Source organism: Leopardus geoffroyi, chromosome B3, assembly GCF_018350155.1.
Source record: "Leopardus geoffroyi isolate Oge1 chromosome B3, O.geoffroyi_Oge1_pat1.0, whole genome shotgun sequence".
NCBI lineage: Eukaryota > Metazoa > Chordata > Mammalia > Carnivora > Felidae > Leopardus > Leopardus geoffroyi.
The window spans coordinates 118,402,984-118,424,946 of NC_059337.1; the positions used below are offsets into that span (position 1 = coordinate 118,402,984).

At 43.5% G+C, this 21,963-nt stretch overlaps 1 protein-coding gene across 1 annotated transcript in view; it reads right to left on the bottom strand.

Moving 5' to 3' along the window:
* Nucleotides 1-20,531, bottom strand: part of ZFYVE1 (zinc finger FYVE-type containing 1) — a 54,235-nt gene extending 33,704 nt beyond the window's left edge. The window contains exons 1-2 of the mRNA XM_045451456.1: nt 20,252-20,531; nt 17,933-18,860 (exon numbers count right to left, since the gene is read on the bottom strand). Of these exons, the coding sequence (XP_045307412.1) occupies nt 17,933-18,415 (483 nt within the window). The 5' untranslated portion in view covers nt 18,416-18,860; nt 20,252-20,531. The remainder of the gene's footprint in view (nt 1-17,932; nt 18,861-20,251) is intronic.
* Between the last annotated feature and the right edge of the window lie 1,432 nt (nt 20,532-21,963).

The following is a 21,963-nucleotide window of genomic DNA, read 5'->3' on the forward strand; positions in this document are numbered from 1 at the left end:
GGCACCTGAAAAGGGGGCATGTGGGAGCCTTTAAGTACACAATTAAGTGCCTCAGGATTTATGTTAGTATCCACCAAGTGATATACATAACATATATAAACAAACAACACATTTGGGATGAAAATAAAGCACTCCCTGTCAGCACGAGGGGGTATGATTTTGACACCCAGTGTCCTGGGGAATGTTAAACACACACGTTCCTGTGTTGGGCCTATGCATCTGAGTTCAATGCAAAGAATTCCAGGAGCTCAAAGCCCTAGGCTGGTTTCTCTACTGACAAGCCTTGCATAATCATTTAACATGGACTGATTGTGGGTTTTTTTTTTTTTTTTCCACATGTAAAGGGAGGACATAGTCAGTCATCTTTGCCCTCCCAGACTGGGTAGTGGTTGCTAGTCAAATAAATAGGTAAATTGAGAAAATGCCTCGTAAACTGAAACCATAGTTCATTTTTCCTTCTTCTGCCGTCCATGTTATTTCGCTCCCTGTTCTACTACTCAAATCATCCTAATCTGTGGCCGGTTTCCCCTGAGCTAGAAAGGAGAGAACAGCCTAGACAGCAGCAAGACTGATTTTCAGTCAGGGGGGGGAAACGGTAAAGAAAAGATAAGAAGATTCCCTTTCATGACGGAAGGAAGGGGCCAGAAGGGAACAAGGCGCTTGCTCTACTCGTTCTGCCAGTTTGCAATCAATGACCCCACTCTGCTCCACTCCTGGAGTGAAAGAAGCGGCCTGCCTCCCAGCGAGCCATGCCAGAGCCGGCCACCCCACCCAGCTCCACATGTCTGCAATGCTCCTCGGCCCTTACACAACAGCAAGAGCACTGCACCAAAGCTTCCCCTCCCCAACTTCTGCCTTCTGCTCTTCCCCCCGAGCTCTTGGACAGAAACTCCCAAATTCCACTCCTGGCTTTGCGGCTGAGTGGCCTTGGAAAAGTTACTTCGCTACCAAGGCCTCAGGAAAAGGAGATACTAACACTCCATACCCACCAGGGATACTGAGAGGGCTAAGGGAGATAAAGCAGGTAAAGGGCGCAGCACATTGCCTGGCACACGGTAAACACTCGATAAATATTACCCAGGATTATTTCAAGACCAGTTCATTGTGAAAACATCCAGGGACACAGCAGTGGCAACTGGGCTTGCACTAGCTTGTTGCCCAGTTGTTCATTCAGGGACTAAATCAGCAATGTGGTGAGATCTAAACGGAGTCTATGTAAAAATGAAACATCTCCGGGCCCCTGCCTGGCTCAGTCAGTAGTAGAGAATGAGACTCTCAATCTCATGGTTGGAGGTTCAAGCCTCACACTGGTGTAGAGATTACTTTAAAAATAAATAAACAGGGGGGCCTGGGTGACTCAGTCGGTTAAGCTTCTGACTTCGGCTCCGGTCATGATTTCCTGGTTTGTGGGTTCGAGCCCCGCGTCGGGCTCTGTGCTGACAGCTCAGAGCCTGGAGCCTGCTTTGGATTCTGTGTCTCCCTCTCTCTCTGTTCCTCCCCCACTTGTGCTCTGTCTCTCTTTCAAAAATAAATAATAAACATTAAAAAAAAATTTTAATAAATAAAATCTTGAAGGAAGGAAGGAAGGAAGCTCCCTGACTCCTTTCCTCTCCCTCTCATCAAAACAACATATTAGTAATACTGGCTCTTAGTATTTACTTTTAGTAAAGTGATTATCTAACATCATCAGTTCTTAAGAAACCAAAGAGTATACCTCTCTCTCACTCACAAACCTTTTCGCTCTGTATAGGGTTCCAAACAGAGTTTCTAAAATGAAACATAACTCAGTGATCTCCACTGTTCCAGTTTAGAATTTAGAGCAGTTTATGATAGTGAAAAGTGTCCAGCAGTCACCCTCTGTCCCAAGCAGGCAGTGAGAATGATGACAATCTCCGTCAAGAAATTTCTGCTTAGCCCTTAGAGAATCATTCTAGAAAGAATAACCACATAAGCTTTGTTCTGAGGGAAAACAGCTTTGTCCCCTGCAAAGGGAAAAGCAAGAGATAGAGAAGGAACTGAAAGAGCCTGGAAGGAGGAAAGTTCAACAGAGCACAGAAGTGAAATCCCAAAGGCATCAGAAAAAAACTCTAGAGGAAAGTAGCTAAGCACTGAGGTCCTTTCAGTTCTGGTCTTAAGAGAAAAAAAGGAAAAAAAAGAAAAAAGAAAAAAAAATCTGTGCCAACTAAAATCATACAGTCCTTTAAATTTGTATAAAGGTGTCCCCTGTGGCTAAGAGCAAAACCCAGCTCCCTCCCCAGAGTCGTAGAAAGAGCTAAGAGAAGGCTGGTTGTGCCTACCAACCCCTCACAACCCAATGCTTACAACAGATCCCACCCCTGAACCAACAAAGATGATTTTATGCCTCCCCACTGAGATTCTAAAACTAGCCTCGGTCCATAGTTCCTGCCAAAGGGAACTTCCTACTAATTACTTCTACGTGTTGGTCTCTGATTTATCTTACTTTTCATTCCATTTTTAGCTGGGTTCAGAGGAAGAGACAGAACCCAAAGAAACCAAACCAGATTGTCACTCTTACCAGAACTGAGACCGCTATCCCAAAAGGAAACTAGAACTTTTTTCAACAAACGAGAACAACGTACATTATCAAGCTTCATCTAGTGCCTGGCACTAACCTGATGACATTAGATATACAGCACAGGTATACAACTTGGGTAACATCTTCCTTCTCCTGGGGAGGTAAAGGAGAAGTGGAAGGCGAGGGAACTCTTCCTAGAAAAATCCAGAGCCACTTTCATCATGTTGAAAAGAGCCTCCAGGTCGTGAATTAAGTCAATAATCTAATTTTCACACAAGATTTTACCTAAACAATGTCAAACAGACCAGCAGCTGATCTATTTTTACAATCCAAATGACAAGGATGTTCCATTCCAGTAATAAACTCCTATGCCAGAAAATTCTAGTAAACCTGTCTCTCCAACCTTGCAAGTCTAGAAAGTTTCCTTTCATTGTATTCTAAAAGGAGTGTGTAACTTTGTTTATCCATGTATGTGTCCATAGGGTTTCATAAAAAACTCAATTGTTTCTCAATCAAATGTTTTCTTAAGACCACTGAAGTCATGAGATTGGCCTCACAAACACACTGAGCACATTTGGTAAGGGCAAAGATCACTTTCTTCCACTCCAGTGTCCCCAAAGCATTCCATTACTTGAGAGGTCAGGAATTCTCCCCCCTTGTCTTAGAACTACCAGAAGTACTTCTGACACACAACCTCCCGGACTCTGCCTGCAGTTCCCCTCCTACTCCAGCAAGAAAGAGAATGTTTGTATGCAGAAATGATCCACAAAGTGAATTCTTTAAAGAGGGTCATTTTTAGCTCCATGATCAGTTGGTTTCTTTGACCTCCACCCAACTCACTCTGTTCAGCTATCCTTCTATATCTGAACAAAAAGCTTTCCAAAACAAAGCTGAATTCTGAGGACAGACAGGAAATACCGAGTCATCCTCAAGACTCACATCACCCTAAGAGGATCTTTCAAGGAACTTCCAGATGGCATACACAGCCCCCCTCTTAAGTGGCACGGCATACCCGTATTTGGCCAGCTATAAAACAGACATAAGCTCCGACAAAGGCTCTGGGACTTAGCAATAAAAGCGCCAGGCCAGAAAGAAGACAAGAGAGCTAGGTCCACCTCTACTTGGATTAGATCATGGGCAATTTCACTCAACCCTTCTCTTGCTCAAAGCCTCCTCCATTCCCCACCCATCATCTCTTTTAACATTTTTCCATTCTTCCTGGTTCTGAACTTCCCAACTATAAGGTACCATGCTGGCCAGGGTCTGTTCTGTGTTGTTCACCACTGTAGCCCTAGCCCAGGGTCTGATACATAATAGGGAATCAACATATATTTGTTAAATGAGTGAATATCTAAATGCTACATTCTCTCCGGGAATAGTTTTACCGTTAAGGATTCAACCAACCTGCTTATATACCACTTGCTGATTTTTTCTTTCTAACTGAAAATTTTGTTTAATTTTGTAATGATTTATTTATTTTTGAGAGAAAGAGAGAGTGAGCAAGCGGGGAAGGGGAAGAAAGAGAGAGAGGGAGACAGAGAATCTGAAGCAGGCTCCGAGCCGTCAGCACAGAGCCCGACGCAGGGCTCAAACTCTCAAACCGTGAAACCATGACCTGAGCCGATGTCGGAGGCTTAACCGGCTAAGCCACCCAGGAGCCCCTCCACTTGCTGATTTTTTTTTTTTTTTAACGTTTTTTATTTATTTTTGAGACAGAGAGAGACAGAGCATGAACGGGGGAGGGGCAGAGAGAGAGGGAGACACAGAATCAGAAGCAGGCTCCAGGCTCTGGGCCATCAGCCCAGAGCCTGACGCAGGGCTCGAACTCACAGACCACGAGATTGTGACCTGAGCTGAAGTCGGACGCTTAACCGACCGAGCCACCCAGGCGACCCATCCACTTGCTGATTTTAGAATAACCTTAAAGAATTTAACTTCCTTGGGCCTCAGTTTTCTCACCTGTAAAATGGGGTTAACAACACAATCTACTTCAAAAATTGCTGTGAGGATTAAATGAGATAATTGCACATCAAGCACTTTGCACATTGGAATCATGCAGTAAATGCCAGAAAAGAGTTGGCTGCCATATTGCTGTATTTATACTGGTTTGCTTCTAGGCCACAGTCATTACCACCACCACAGAATTTCATTCCATTATCCCAAGTAAAAACCCTTCCATGGGAAGGTTTCCAATACACAGCTCATTAAAAAATTAGAGATACTGGAAGAAGATGCTTACTCAATATTTACTGTTCCCTCCCTCAAAAAGATGTATCTTTTCAATAAAAAAAAAAAAAAAGCTGTTCTGAGGTTGAATACATACATTATGCAGAAGATGTCATAACGTTTTCAAAAGAACGACGTGCCATGATTCCAAGAATTATTACTATACCATAGACTCCCTAAAAATGTTCTTCTCCTCCCTTATGTCAAAAATCTTAATAGATGACACTGGCATTCAAGGCGATCTTTGGTGTCTGAGGTGGAGACCGAAAGGGCCTGCTCTTTTTTTTTTTAATTTTTTTACTGTTGATTTATTTTTGACAAAGAGAGAAAGAGAGACAGAGCATGAGTGGGGGAAGGGTAGAGAGAGAGGGAAACACAGAATCTGAAACAGGCTCCAGGATCCAAGCTGTCAGCACAGAGCCTGACGCAGGGCTTGAACTCACGGACAGCAAATCCATGGTCTGAGCTGAAGTCGGATGTTCAACCAACTGAGCCACCCAGGCGCCCCACGAAAGGGGCTGCTTTCTATGCCATATCGAATGTGACAGTGGAGCCCTGGTGAAGTAACAACATGGCATATAACTACTTAAAGTCAACAAAGTAACCCCCCCAGCAGTATTCCCCTCCTCTGAATTTCCATAATATCCTCTCTATACCACTCAGACTTCATCCATCTTATTTCCACGTATTTGTCTTCTGTTACCACTGGAATGTCCTCTCCCCAAGGGCAAGCTCAGTATCTGAGTGCCGCTTGCAATTATCCTCAGTGGTCAGCACACAGTGGGCACTCATTAAATGTTCATTGAATTAATGATTAAATTGATTTATTCTCATTAATGCATTTCATTCATTCAACAGATATTGAGTACCTACGATATGCCAAACATTGGTTTAGATGCTGATGAACAGAAGAGGCAAAAATCACTGCCCAATGAAAATGGTTTTGTTTTGTCTTTTAATGTTACAAAAGTGACTGTGGTGATGATTGTACATATACATGAATGTACTAAAAGCCAAGGAACTGTATACTTTTTTTTTTTTTTTTAATTTTGAGAGAAAGGGAATGTACACACAGGCTGGGGAGGGGCAGAGAGAGAGAGAGAATCCCAAGCAGGCTCCACACTGTCAGCACACAGCCAGATGCAGGGCTCGAACCCATAGACCGTGATATTCTGACCTGATGAAGTCAGATGCTTAACCAACTGAGCCACCCAGGTGCCCCTGAACTGTATACTTTAATTTTTTTTTTTAATGTTTATTTTTTTGAGAGAGAGAAAGACAGAGTGTGAGCAGGGGAGGGGCAGAGAGAAAGGGAAACACAGAATCCAAAGCAGGCTCCAGGCTCTGAGCTGTCCGCACAGAGCCCGACATGGGGCTCAAACCCACAAACCATGAGATCATGACCTGAGCCAAAGTCGGACGCTTAACTGACTGAACCACTCAGGTGCCCCTGAACTGTATACTTTAAATGGGTGAATTGTACAGTATGTGAATCATATCCCAATAAAATTTTTTAAAAAAGTAAATCCAACATTAAAAAGAATTGAGATACTAGTGGACTTCTTTTATTGCAAAATTAAGATAAAATTCTATACTTTTCTGCAGTTCTGTATTTTCAGTATTTTAACATGCAGAATCTGTTGTTTTATAATTGGAAAATTTAAAAAAATTAAATTAAAATTTAAAATTAAAAAAAAAATCACTACCCTCTGCTATGGACTGTTCAATACGTAAAGGGTTTTCATTTGGGATGATGAAAATTTTTTAGAACTAGACAGAGTAGGGGCGCCTGGGTAGCTCAGTCAGTTGAGCATCTGACTTCAGCTCAGACCACGATCTCCCAGTTCATGGGTTGGAGCCCTGCATCGGGCTCTGTGCTGACAGCTCAAAGCCTAGAGCCTTCTTCGGATTCTGTGTCTCCCTCTCTCTCTCTGCACCTTCCCCACTCGTGCTCTCTCTCTCTCTCTCAAAAATAAATAAATAAACATTAAAAAAAAAAAAAACTAGACAGAGTAGGGGATGCACAAAACTTAACTGTTCACTTCTCCATGGTTAATTTTGTGTGATGTGAATTACATCTCAATAAAAATAAATAAATGCCCTCATGGAGCTTACACTCTAATGGGGAGAGGACCATATTCAAACAATTAAAATATACAGCACACACACCAAAAAACAAGTCATTGGATTAACGAACTGTGGTGAATCCATGCAACGGAACACTACTCAGCAATAAAAAGAAAAGAACTGAGACAGGCAAGATGAATGACCCTCCCTCCACAACATTACGGTGAATGAATGAGCCAGCACAAAACAGCACTGCATGATTCTATTCATAAGAAACTCTAGAAAAACCAAATCTAAAGTGATAGAGAACAGATCAGTGACTGCTGGAGAACCGTCGTGGCAGATGAAAATGTTCTGTATCTCGGTGGTGGTGGCAGTGGTGGTGGTGGTGGTTATACACGTGCACGTGCATTTGTCAAAACTCATAAAAACGTACACTTAAAATGTGTATATTACATCCTACGTAAACTATATCACAATAGGGCTGATTTTTTTTGAAGTTTATTTATTTAAAAAAAAATTTTTTTTTTTACGTTTATTTGTTTTTGAGAGACAGAGAGAGACAGAGCTTGAGCAGGGGAGAGGCAGAGAGAGACGGAGACACAGAATCAGAAGCAGGCTCCAGGCTCCGAGCTGTCAGCACAAAGCCCGACGCGGGGCTCGAACCCACAAACCGTGAGATCATGACCTGAGCCGAAGTCAGAGACACTTAATCAAATGAGCCACCCAGGTGCCCCTAGAGCTGATTTTTTAAAGTATACATTATGTCAAATGGTGGTAAGTGGTATGAAAAGAAATCAGGAGAGACTAACAGTACAAGGCCAGGGCAGGAGTTGCTCTTTGAAATATGGTGTTTAAAGAAGTTGCACTGTGAAGCAAAACCTCTTTAAATCAATCCTTTTAAAAACAATGTAATGAACACAATTTTCTGTGGTAACAAAAGGAAGAGAAATGTCACGAACAATCCAAAACAGTACATAAGCCTAAAATCATTTCTATTTAGTTCTAGAAAGAAATTTTTCTCCCCTGGCAATAGCAGATTTAACTTCTTAATTCATGAAGGCAGGTTGGGGGAGTTAGGGAGGAGGAAGGAGACGAGAGAGGGAGAGAAAGATGAGGGAAGGAAAGAGAGGAGGAACTAATGAGGGGAGGGTGGGAAGGGAGAAAAAGAGAGAGGGAGGAAACAGGGAAGGAAAGAGAAGACAGAGGAGAGACAAAAAGGAAAACCGGCAAGCAGGCTGTCTGCCTGTCCATCTGTCCAACAGTCATAGTGCAGATCTAAATAACAGAGTTGACTGAGAGAGACATGGGGGAAAAACAATAGTGCACCCTGTGACCTATGATTGCATGGTCACCAGGCATGACAAGAGAGGGTACAAAAAGAATTATGGGATCCTCAAACAGCCTCTGCTCACAGACGAGTACAAAAGAGAAATCAGCTTTCCTGGGAATGAAGATCTCTGTCATCTGCAACCCCCCACACCCGCCCAGTCTCACTTAACCTCTCAATTTTCATTTTAAAACATTTTTCATAGAGATTACTTAAACAAATAAGGCACATAATTGACACTCAATAAATGTTTATGACTGTTGCTGAGTGATACAGATAAAGTGAATTTAGCTCTTTTAAAGAAAAGGCTATGAGAGATTACAGAAAACAGTTTAGCCATTTGGACTGACATTCACCAGGCAGAAAGAACTGAGCTAGAAAGCAGAGGAATTTCTAGAATACTCTATGCTGAAATGCTCAAGATTATGTTGTCTCTTAACTTGAACTTAGGATGTCTGTGTCTATATGCAGGAACCAGGCTCTGTCAGTTTTTTCCAAGCATTCTAACATTTAGAGTCAAATTCTCTGGGAAACACAGTAATAATTCAGTCTCAAATAGAAGGAAATCAAGAAGGGGAAAAATTTTTTTTTTCAAAAGCTACCAGAAAGTAGAATCATCCTCCAGTGAAGTCAAGCCAGAGGTCAGGTGCTTTTGCACACCTACTTCTCTAACCCAAGAATTCCAGCCACCACCAAGCTGACCACAAAAACCAGTCAAAGAAACCCTCTTACCTGCTGACCAGAAGCCATTGGAAAAATGGGAAAATGAACAAAACAGCGTCCCAGGAAACATCCATGCTCTCCTGCCTCCAAAAGCTCCTCTGTATCCCTTCCCATAGGCCCTCCCAATTCTTCTTGCCTGGAACTTTCTATATCCTTGTTTTCTCTCCCTTCTTCATCAATACATTTAGCAATTCTAACCTCAGAAACAGTCTCAAAGCAGGCACGACCATCCCCCTCCCCAGGAAAGTTCAACCAGCTGTCTGAAGCACTTCCTTGCCACACAATCTCCAGGATAAACTCAGGGATACTACCGCCAGGAGATACATCCACAGGAAAAACATATAAGGTCAACTTAATATGAAATCTGCCTGTTATATTGACCTTGGCTCAAAAAGTCAAATGTTTGCCTAATTCCAGAAAAATCAATCACTTCAAGGAAATAACAGACCAGAAGAAACAGATTCACACAAACTGGAGCTAACTTGAAATAGTTAAAGACAGGTTCCCTGAAAAGCTGATTCATAGTGGTTTTGATGGCTTCTATGGGTCAAATTTTAAAAAGCCCTATACTAAACAAAATAGCCTCCCAAGTTAAATGCTGGGACCCCGTTATAACTGAATGAGTCCAAGACTGAGAAAGCTCAAAAGATGCCAAGCAGAAACAGAAAGCACATCATAGGGGCCCTTTCCTCCTTCTGTTTGTCTGAGTCATCCTCAACCCTGCATTTCCCAGTAATTCTACACAATGCTTTCCCTCTACTACTATTACCAAGCAAAAAGGGGCTTTTTTCACTTGGGTTTCTGAGAGTAAAGAGCAGTGATGGGGGAGGGAGCCCGTGCTACTCAATTACTGCTTATGATTGTGACAGTCAGCTCCTAAGCAGATCTGTTATTTTCTCATATGGCACCCAAGGATTAATATTGTAGCACATATATTCAAGTACCGACCAGAACTTGCCGAAGGGCCAACCAGCCACAGCATCAAATTTAGTCCTTACTTTGTAATGGTTTGGCCATCTGCAGAGCAAAAATGGGGAAGTTCCACAAATTAGATCGATTCCCCTGGCTCATGAACTGGTGGCCAGAATTAAGTCCTCAGGGGTTTCTGCCAGCCTATCTGAAAGCTGACCAAGCCCCAGCAAGGTACCCTATAAACCAGGAAACAGAGGACAGGGCCACAAGGGTCTCTAGCAGATGAAGTCCAAGAAGGAGCACAAAAGTGGGGCAGACCAGCACAGCTAGCTTATGGTCAAGGATTCCCATACAGTATGAAAACATCCTCTGCTATTTTCCATTCCAGAATCTCACAAGAATAATGTCTCTTTTAGCCAATTAAAAAAAAAAAAAAAAAAAAAAAAAAAGCCAAGTCCCAGTATTTTGAGCCACACTATTCTGGGATTGTAAACAAGTGAAGCAGCCAAACAACGTGATGGGTCTTCTTAAAGGAACGGTCTCCGAAGAGAGGAAGTCTACCACTGTGCTGAAGAAGGAATGAAGAGGGCTCACTGTGGCCTTCCACTTCAGAGTGGGTCCAGACTGCGTATCTCTGAGTCAAGGAAGACCTGCCCCAGCGAACACTTTCTTAGCTTCTCACTGACCGCTCCTGGGTCACCGGGCTTCCTTATCACCTTGTGTGCTCAGCATGAGGGGACCTAACTTGAAGAGTCTTTGGCACAAAAAGCTCCTTGGCTCTCCTAATGTCCCACTCGGGGGTCAGTCAGCACAAAGGGACAACAAGTGAAATTTCTCATCAGTTTGTTGCTCTACTTTCTTGGAAAGAAGACAGTCACAGGAAGTTTGTAGAAAAGGGACAAAGAAGAGAATGGGGTGGTTATTCACACAGGATGTCTGAATCCCTCACAAGACACAACAGATAGGAAAATACCATTCTCTTCTTCCACTAAGAACTCCCATTGTTAGAACTTTATTCTTCTAGCCTTTGAGCCTGTTTGAGAAGGGTGTTGTCTCTAAGTTCAAGAGCTTGGGGATTGATTTGTCAGTGTGAATCGTTTACTTATTATGGACTCTAAATAATGGACCTGAAAGTCCTCTGGTTTTCCTAGCATAGTTCTACTGAGGCCTAGAAAAATCAAGGACAACAACACAGAAGAAAATCTAACCCTTTCATGAGAGAGGTTGCAAGTATGCCAAAAGAAAATACTGATTTCAGCTAGATTACTTCTGGGGAGCAAACAGAACCAAGAGAGGGAGGAAAAACTAGTGTATATGTTAAATTTTTGTCCCTGATACGTTTTCCACGTCACCAGAATGCAGATCTCCTATTAGACCAAACCTGCATCCTTTAGATCAGTTTCTCAATTGCAGCACAACTGACATTTTATACCAGATCACTATTTTGGGGGGGGGGGGGGGGGGCGGCGGCTACCCTATGTATTGTAAGATATTTACCAACACCCTGGCCTCTACCCATTAGCCAGTGGCACATGCCCCAATCATGACAACCAAAGATGTCTCTCAACATTACCACATGACTGCAGGGAGAGCAAAATCACTCCCCGTTGAGAACCACGGAGTTAAATAAAACCAAATGACACTAATTTAACTCTTCGTTGTATGAACTGGGTTCTTAAAGTCTTTTAGTTTTAACAAATCAATAAAATCCAGGGTGTGATCTGCACAAACCAAATGCCAAGGAGTCACCACTGAGGGTGGTCATTCCTCACTCCCTACTCTATAACAGCATTCCTGTTTTATATCCAAACTTAGTCCCAAATCCATCAATGTCTTTTTTTTTAAATACTTACCAGTTTATTAAAGGATATGATAAAAGATACAAATCTACAGCCAGATGGAGAGATGCATCGGGAAAGGTATGGGGAAAACACGAGGAGCTTCCATGCCCCCTCCATACATGCGACTCTCCCCAGTGTCCATGTGTTCACCAACCCAGAAGCTCTCATCGTGCCTTTCCATCTCCCCAGTGATTTTGGTGACACCGAATCGAAGCCACCTCTCACCTCATCTTCTGCAGTGGCCTAAGTGGTCTCCCTTCTTTTCCTCTTGCCCCACTACATTCATTACAGTCTAGCCTTCACACTGAAGCCACTTCTTGAAAATGTCTATCAGATCATGAGACTTTCTACCAGAAAGCAGTCTGGTGCTTCCCAACACACGTAACAACCACACTTTTTCCTACGGCCTGCAAGGCCCCACGTCGTGTGGAACCCGTTCCCTTACACTCTCTGCCAGCTCCCTCCAGCCACAGGGACATTCTTCCTATACCACAAACATGACATACACCTTCTTTCTGTTCTCATTGCCCTCTGTCCAGAGAGCTATTTCCCCAGGTAGTATTATCCATCAGATCTGTGCTTAAAAGTAACCTCTACAATAAAAGCTTCCCTGGCCATCCTGCACAAGTAGCTTCCAAATCACTCTTGCTTAATAATACTACATCTAAGGGGTGCCTGAGTGGCTCAGTAGGTTAAGCATCGGGCTCTTGGTTTCAGAGCAGGCCATGATCTCACAGTTTCATAAGCTCAGGCCCTGCATCAGGCTCTGCTCTGGCAGCACGGAGCCTGCTTGGGATTCTCTGTCTTCTCTCTCTCTGCCCCTCGCCCACTCACGCTACCTCTGCCTCTCTCAAAATAGATAAATAAACTTTAAAAAATAATTAAAATTTATTTATCTATTTTGAGAGAGGCAGCGATAGCATGAGCAGAGGAGGGGTGGCGGGAAGAGACAGAGAGTCCCAAGCAAGCCCTGCACTGTCAGCACAGAGCCTGACTTGGGACTCGATCTCATCAACCGTAAGATCATTCCCTGAGCCGAAATCAAGAGTTGGACACTTACCCGACTGAGCCACCCAGGCACTCCAATAAATAAAATAATTTAAAGATAATAATATTAATAATACACCTGAGCCATCTTTCATGTGTTTTACATGTGTGAACTCTGCTTTCCCCACTTAAATGGTAAGTCTATGAGAGCATGGACCAAATCTTATTACCCATGCTTCCCTGGAACCTAGAAAGTACCTGGCACATAATATGCACTTAATAAATGCGAGGAATTAATGAATGCTTTTGGCTAACAGACTAAATGTACCCGTTTAAAAGCCAAAGATGAAGTCTTGCTTGAGACCAAAAGTCAGTCTCTCCTTAAATTTACCCTATAGTACACACCCAAATGACAAGGTAATGCTAGAATTCTCACTCCTACAAGGAACTTTTTCGTTTCGAAAAGGAACCGAATAATACTCAAAGCACAAGCAACAAACCTTAGGGGACTCCAGGCCATAGAATTTGAGGAAACCACACATAAGTTACAGCCTACAAGCTTCTAAAATAATTCCTATGTACTAAACTGAAAATGGCCAAAACCCACAAATGCCAGAAACATAAAATGAAAAACAAAGACGGGGCCTAACTCATAGAATCCTTACCGCTGTGAGTAAACAGTTCTTCAATAACACTGTCTTACATTTATATCGGGCTTTGCTTTATTTGCTCCTCACGGCAGCCCTGAGGAATCGGTGAGCTGATGCTACTGGCCATATAAAGCTTCATCAGAAAGCTTCACTGACTTGGTCAGAAACAACAAGAGGGTCAGAGTTAGACCAAGGATTTTAGAGCCAGACGCTTGTGTTTTTGTGTTGGTTTTTGTTTTTTTTTTTAACATTGTATTTATTTTTGAGAGAGAGAGAGTGGGCGCGGGGGGGGGGGCGGGCAGGTAGAGAGAGAGAGAGAGAGGGAGACACAGAATCCGAAGCAGGCTCTAGGCTCTGAGCTGTTAGCACAGAGCCAGACGCAGGGCTCGAACCCACAAACCGTAAGATCATGACCTGAGCCGAAGTCGGACGCTTAACCGACGGAGCCACCCAGGCACCCCCAGATGCTTGTGTTCAAATCCTCTGCCACTTACTGTAACTCGATCCAGACAAGTTACTTCATCTCTCTGTGCTTCAGTGTCCTCACCTATAAAACCCAATGCTATAGATGAAATGTTTTGTGTCCCCCCCCCCAAAAATTCATGTTGAAATCTAACCCCTAACGTGATGGTATCGGGAGGTGAGGCCTTTGGGAAGTGATTAGGTCATGAAGCGGAGTCCGTATGAGTAAGATTAGTGCCCTTATTAAAGAGATTCTAGAACTCCCTTCTACCATCTGAGGACACAGGGAGAAGATAAGATGGCTGTCTATGAATCAGAAAGCAAGTCGTCACCAGACACCAAATCTGCTGCCAGCACCTTGATCTTGGACTTCCCAGACTGCAGAACTGCAAGAAATAAACTTCTGTTGCTTATACACTACCCAATGGTATGTAATATAATGATATATGGTATTTTATCACATAGAGCAGCCCAAACTGACTACAACTTCCTTCATAGGGTGTGGTAGGCTGAAATGGCAGCCCCTCCTCAAAGATATCCACATCCTAATCCCTGAAACCTGCGAATGGGTCCATTTATGTGGCAAAAAAACTTTGCAGATGTGACTGAATTAAAAACCTTGAGAGCAAGAAACGACGCTGGATTATCCAAGTGGGTCCAACATAATCAAAGTGTCTTTGTACAAGAAAGGCAAGAGGGCCACAGACCCAGGAGAAGATATGACAACAGAAGCAGAATGACAGAGAGAGGGATTGGAAGATGGTACATTGCTGTCTTTGAAGCCAGATGATGGGGTCATAAGCCAAAGAATACGGGAAGCTTCCTGAAGCTAGAAAGACCAGGAAATACTCCCTAGAGTCCCACAAGAAACACAACTATACAGACCCATTTTAGGACTTCTGACCTCCAAACTATAAGAAAATACATTTGTGTTTTAAGACACTAAATGTGTGGAAATTTGCTACAGCAGCAATAAGAAACTAATACATAGTTATAAACAGGATTAAATGAGCTCATGCGTGTAAAGTGCTAAGAACAGTTCCTAACAGCGATAGTAAGAGCTCTTTACATTTTAGCTCTTAGGAGTCAAGATCAGAACCCAGAGGACTGCACTGAAGTACTTCAGAGGCTAAAAAAAATAAGGTTAGGAAATTTGGTAATATCTATCTAAATTTAAAAGGCACACGTCATTTGACAAAGAGATTCCATTTCTAAAAAGATTCACAGGGATATTCAACACATCCTTGTTTGTAATTACTCAAATATCCACTAACAGGCTAAAATTATAGAAAATCCACTCAGCAACATAGTAGGCAGCCTTTAAATAATGAGCTTATAAAATGTACTGATAAATCTACAAGATGTATCCTCTAATTAAAAAAAAAAGCTCAAGGACAGAATATTAGGAGAATATTGAGAATATTAGGTTCCATTTCTGTTTAAAAATAAAAAGGATACAGGGGCGCCTGGGTGGCTCAGTCAGATTTGAGCATCCGACTTCGGCTCAGGTCATGATCTCATAGTTCATGAGTTCGAGCCCCACGTTGGGCTCTGTGCTGACAGCTCAGAGCCTGGAGCCTGCTTCAGATTCTGTGTCTCCCTCTCTCTCTCTCTGCTCCTCGCCTGCTCACACGCTGTCTCTCTCTCAAAAATAAAGATTAAAAAAAAAATTTTAATAAAAATAAAAAGGATAGGGGCGCCTGGGTGGCGCAGTCGGTTGAGCGTCCGACTTCAGCCAGGTCACGATCTCGCGGTCCGTGAGTTCGAGCCCCGCGTCGGGCTCTGGGCTGATGGCTCAAAGCCTGGAGCCTGTTTCCGATTCTGTGTCTCCCTCTCTCTCTGCCCCTCCCCTGTTCATGCTCTGTCTCTCTCTGTCCCAAAAATAAATAAACGTTGAAAAAAAAAAAATTAAAAAAAAAATAATGATAAAAAAAATAAATAAATAAAATAAAAAGGATATATATATATATATATATATATATGTTCATAAGTACATCTTAAAAACTTCTAAAAGGGCATGCATGTAGTTCCCTGTTCACGGTGGTTGTTCCAAGAAAAGAGACTAAGGGGGTGGAACAGGAGGGGAAAACTCTTGCCATCACATGCCCTTTTATGTTATTTTAGGTTTTAACTAGGTATGTGCATGATACCCATTTTTAAGAAACTGAAGTTGAGTTGTGACATCACCAACCTATCAGAAGTATTTATGCACTGACAATGTGCCCACCATTGTACATGCTACGGGGCATAGGACACAGTCCTGCCCTCCAGGAGTTCACATTCTGGCTGAATTTATAATCTAGATTTGTATTAGACAATCATCCAATTGTTTTGGACATTCACCTAAGAAAACAGAACCGCACATTCTCTCAAAGTATTTTTCCACTTGTGACTCAGAGAACAAATCACCACCTAAAAAGAATAAATTCTACGTCTAATCCATTAGTCCCAACCAGCGCTGCTTGTGCTTAAGAAACCATTACTTCTTGGGAAGTGGTCAGTGTTTAAGAAGGAAGGAAAAGCAGGAGAAATCTTTACAAAAACACAATTACATACTTTATTACACACTGCAAGAAAAAAGATGGACAAGTATCTCTGGGAGGTTGGATTTGTCTTCTTCATTACATTTTCCTAATTCTCTAATTCTTTACTAAGGAACACGTATCAAAGTCACAAAAAGAAAAACAAAATACACACCCTCCTCCCCTCAAAAAATATTCTTTTTTGGTGCCAACACAATAATGACGGTTACTGGTTCATCCCAAGTCTTCCTCTCATCTTAAAAAGCAACGGCGATCCAAAGTATGACTTTCCAAAGGCTGAACTGGTGGCAAAACCAACAAGAATCATCCAAGTCCAAGTGTTCCATTTATAAAATATTTAGTCCAACTGTCACCCAATTAGAGCATAACCATAATGAAGACATTATTGCTAACAAGGGAGGCAGGATGGGATCTGGGTCACTCTTCCATAACTCCATTAGCTCCTCTCAGCCAATAAAGAAGTCTGTGTTGGCAAAGTATTTAGCTGACAATGGAATCATGATGTAATGCATTTCCATAATCTTACCAAGGAGCAAAAAGACAGAGCTGAAAAATGTTTAGTGGGTAACTGGAAAGTTGTCAAACAGCAACTCACGTAGGGTCTCCTCCAACCTGGTGCCTTGAGGAGTCATCACTGCTCAAAGTATGGAGTCCATGTACCACAAATACCCCATGACGTTGACAGAAACAATGAACTGGTCCTGGGCACTATGTGCCAGGCCCTGTGATGAGGGCCCTTCCATTCCCATTCCTTAATCTCTTTGAATCTTCTCAACTACTACTGTGAAGTACAGAGGAAACTGAGGCACAAAGCTGAAATAACTGTCCATGGTTACACCGCCACCGAGTGGTGAAGCTCGGATGAATTCAAGCAGGCTTCACTCAAAAGTATAGACATCACAATGCCTCCACTGGAAAGTATAAACGTTATACCACCCTTCCCGAGTCACCCCCCACTGTGACACGCCATCATTTGCCCAGCTTGCTCCCATCACACACTACCCTCCCCCCCAACTTGGAATGAAATCAAATATGCTCCAGTCCTTCTGTAACGGCAGGTGCCCTCACTGGCTTTTCCCGATCAGCCTATACGTGAAGAGGCCATCTGAACAGAATACTATCCTTATCAGAGGCCACTTTTTGAAGACCCGCCTCTCTAAATTGAGATAGCAAGCCTATGACTTACTGCCTCGCACTCCCAGGGGACCCGCTATGTCTCCTGCCCTGCACACACAGCCCCTCATCATTCACATTTATTCACAACTTGCCAAGTGCTCTCATTCAGAAAGCTGGTCTAAATAAGGTCTTCCCCATAATTGCCCTAATAACAATAACAGCTACCATATTCTGAGCATTTATTATGCAACAGGCTCAACAAACACGGTGCCATTACATCCTCACACCAGCCCAAAGCAGGCACTGTCTTCAATTTATAGATGACAAAACTAAGGCTAAGAGATAAAGTAATTCAGCCCAAGGTCACACAACCGGTAAGAAACTAATCTGACACCCTGTAATTTTAAGCTTTCAGGGGTCTCCCCCTTTAATGATTAAAAAGGTGAGCTCTTCTCGGAATTCCCTTTTGAGAGGCGCCTTCCAACAAGAGATCTGCCCCACGACCACATGAATCCCATGGGCTTCACCCACAGACTTACCTGAATTTCTTCATTTTCATCTACTAGGAGGAAACTCACAACCTTCTCGGTCATCTTCTTCCTCCTGGTCTCCTCATCCAGCTCTTCTTCCTCCAGTAACCCCTGGACCTTAGCGACATGGTACACAGTAACGGGGTGTCTCCTTTTGTTACCCCCAGAATGAGTCCTCTTCTGGCACTCCAGGCACAAGTTGATTTTACAGGTCTGGCACCTCACGGCTGCCCTCTGCCTCACACCTGGTGAATGCCCATTGGGACCCTTGCAGGGGTCGCAGTAAGGGACATGGCCAGGTTTGAGTCTTATCCGCTCGTGGTTTCGCAGGCGCTCCTGCCGATGGAGCTCCTCCTCGCAGCGGAGACACTGCAGACTACAGCACTCATCACACTCAAAGACCGCCTCGTCAGCCCCACTGCAGGCATAACTTTCCTGGCACATCAGCCCCGGATTCAGGCCCTTGTCTGCCGGGCAAGTCTGGGCACTCATACTCGGACCGGTAAGGAAATCACCCACAACGTCACCGTCACTGGGCTTTCCCCAGCAGTGAAGACCAAGGCTTTGGGTCTGAAGCCTGCACAGAACCTTCACGGGCGTTCTGCACGCCTTAAAACAAACAAACAAACAAACAAACAAACAAAAAACCTCTGGGGTCCTATCAGAATTCTTCACACGCTCTCACAAACGTTCCAATTTTTAATCTTCTGCCTCCAAGATTCCTGTATCAGCAGCAACGTTGATTTGGTTTGATGGTGTTATCCGTCTGTAAAGTGCAAGCCTGGAAGGATCTCTTTGGGCTATCTGAAAGAGATCCGATGGGTTCACTGAGGTGGGCTCATCAGTTGGGCCTCGGCCACGAGGTTTTGGTATAGTGACAGAGTGGTCAGGAGCTTTGCAATATAATCCAACCTCAAGTCAATATTTCAGGGGATACCTAAATAGAGGAAGGAAAAGGATTTCACTAATCTAAAAACAGAAGTGCACCTTAAAAAAAAAAAAAAAAAAAATGTGATTAAATAAGAGGCCAAAACTCCTGACAGAAATCTCATTCTTGCTCGTAACGCTTACACCGGCTGTTTCTGATCCTCGAAATTTCGTCTCAAAATCACAGGCAAGGCTCCTCCTTTGGAAAACAGCCACTATCCCTAGGCCCAGGGTATTTCAGAGACTTTGCCGCTTTAATTCACAGACTGAAATTCTCTGTTCGTCCAGTTATTAATTAAATTCAGAATCAAAATCATTTAGCAAAAAGTCCTTGGAGGGACAACCCTTTGCAGTCCCCCAACCTGCAGCACACAATTGTGAGGTGGATAAAGAGGCCTGTAAAAAGCTAAAGAAATGATAATATAGACTTTGGCTCCATCAAAGTCTTTGGCAGATCTAGTTAGGTTGTTTCAACTCTAGACAGATGTCTATTAAGGACTGTCAGCCTGGAAACAAAAGTCACCGTGTCATATTTAAAAACAATAAAACGCAATTATTATACTTCCTTTTGTCCCTTCTCTAACTGCAAAAAAAAAAGGGGGAGCAACAGGAGACAGAATTCCTCCTCTACGGCCCACTGCAAAGCCAGGCCTGCAGTGAGTTAAAACAAATAATTTCTCTCTTTGTCACTCAAAAACTAACTTAAAAATAACTCCACAAAAGAAAAAGAAAAAGAAAGGATAACTGGGGCAGGGAAGAGGCTTTTGTCACTTCTACAATTACATTCTAAACCCCCCCTTTAGCCTTGACCTCCATTCTAATGCACCAACGAAACGTAAAGCCCTCCTCACAAATACTCCACCCTGTAGTAATCAATCTATCAATCTTATTTTTGGACAAACAAGGAAGGAGAAGAGAGTGACTAGGAGACCTTATTTACACCCCAACCTCAGGCATGGCCAACCAGCCTCCACAACGGAAACGAAAATCAAAATCTGTCAGAGAAATTTAGAAAAATAGAAAATCAACCTTCGAAAGAACACCTCACCGCCGGACCAGCCGGCCAAGCAAACAATCTGCCCACTCGAGCCCCCACCTCGACACCTCTCTTGAGCCGGGGATTCCTCACCCTTCCTTCCTCCCGGGCAACACCACCACAACCCGAGGGGCAGGAGCAGAGTCTGAACAAAGAAGGTCCCCCAAAATCTCCCCTCCACGCTAGCAGAGGCCAGAGCCGAATCTATTGTTTATACCACCCCACCCCCACCCCAGCCGCACCCGCACCCCACCCCACCCCCCACCCCCCCCCCGCCCCGGGGGCAGCCGGAGCTCCAGGACTATCGTTCGCCCGCCGCAGGGCCGTGCCCTTCCCTCCCCGCCGCGGCTGCCCGGGAACCCCACCACGGAGCAGCTCGGCAGCAGCCAGGCGGCGTCGGGGGACCGCGGTGCGCCGGCGGGGGCGGGGGCTGTTCCTCAGGGCACCGGTGGATCCATCTTCATCCCCATCTCCGCCCCCCTCCTCCTTCGCTGCCTCCCGGGCTTCCTCCTCTCCTGTTGTCAGTTGGGATCAGCTGATCGGAGTGAACTTCTCCCAGCTCGGACTAACAGGAAGGCGTGAGCAGTGCAGCCCAGGGAGGGACGAACGGGAGGGGGTGGAGTCCGACTCCCGCGAGGGTGGAGAAGGGCGCGCACAGCTTCCTGGGAAGTGTAGTTCCACGGACGTGAATCCTCCCCACGTCCAGGAAGGGAAGGCTCTGAATGACTACAACTCCCAGTACCAAACAGAGGGCTCTTGTGAGGAGGTGGTGAAGACAGACCGTCGAGTATTTCGGGACTTGGAGTTTTTGCATCGACTGCGGTGTTCGAAGGTTTCAGCGCGTTGTTTTGGGTAGTGGCCGGAGAGGGAATGGCGCTAAATTAGATGACTGATGTAATGTGTTGTGTAGTTGAGGCAAATAATTCGATTTCAAGTAACCGGTGTTGCACACCATTCCTTCAGAAATGTGTAAAAACAAGCAGTCTCCTCTTCCCTAATTTCACCTTGCACAAATTAGGAGAAGACCAGAAAGAATTGATAAAAGAATATAAGTACTCTTGGAATTTTGTTTTCCCTTATGAGTATTCTTCAAGCCAAATATTATTTATTTTCCTTACCTTTCACTTTTTTGACGTTTTCTTACATAGTTTTAGAGCTTCTGGATTTTAAATCATCCTTAAGCTAGACAGGGTACATTTTCAGACAAGCTTGTGGACTACGGTGCAGGCTAATGGTTAACACTGTTATCGGGCTTTTTTATAGAAAGCCATATATTTGTTCAGTGCTTTCACTTTGGGGTTTATTTGTTTGTTTCCTTTTTTTTTTTTTTTTTTTTTTAATCTCCGTTTGTTTCTTGGAACACACTGAAAGAAAGCATGATATGATGAAATGAGCACTGGTCTGAGATGGGAAGACTGAGTGCTTGTTCTAGAAAGCTAATGGGTAAGTCACTCAACCTCTCCATGAAATGAAGGAATTGCACTGGATCAATTCTGAAGGCTTTGCCAATTCTAACATTCTATGATTCTACCTTGATAATTGTTAACCCAGTAGAGAAAACTAAGATTAAGTGACTTGCCAAGTTACACAGCAAATGATTGACAAAGCTGGGACAAGAATCCATCTCCTGACTTAGTCACATACTCTTAGGTTTAAGGGACATAATTAGACCAATCGTAAAAACAAATCTGCATTATAATGAGTGAGCCACATAGGAGGGTTATATTGATAAAAATTATGTTTTCAAGACTGGGCAGATAGCCAATAGTTGGAAAAACTGCACAACATGACAGAATTTTTTTCCTATGTTTTATCACAAACCAGGATATTAAGAACTAAGCTATCTATAGCACTTTAAAACGTCGAAGTTTCAAAGTGGGAAGAGGAAAAGGAGGGTTTTAGTAAGTTAAGAGAATAGGTCTTGAGCTAGGCTCTTAAAAATTCCCTAGAGGGTTTTGTTCCTAAGACTGATATTGTAATTTTTTCTAAGCTTAATATGTTGTTTTATATTCCTAATTATAAAATGAGGATGGGGTACCTGGGTGGCTCAGTCGGTTGAGCTTCTGACTTCAACTCA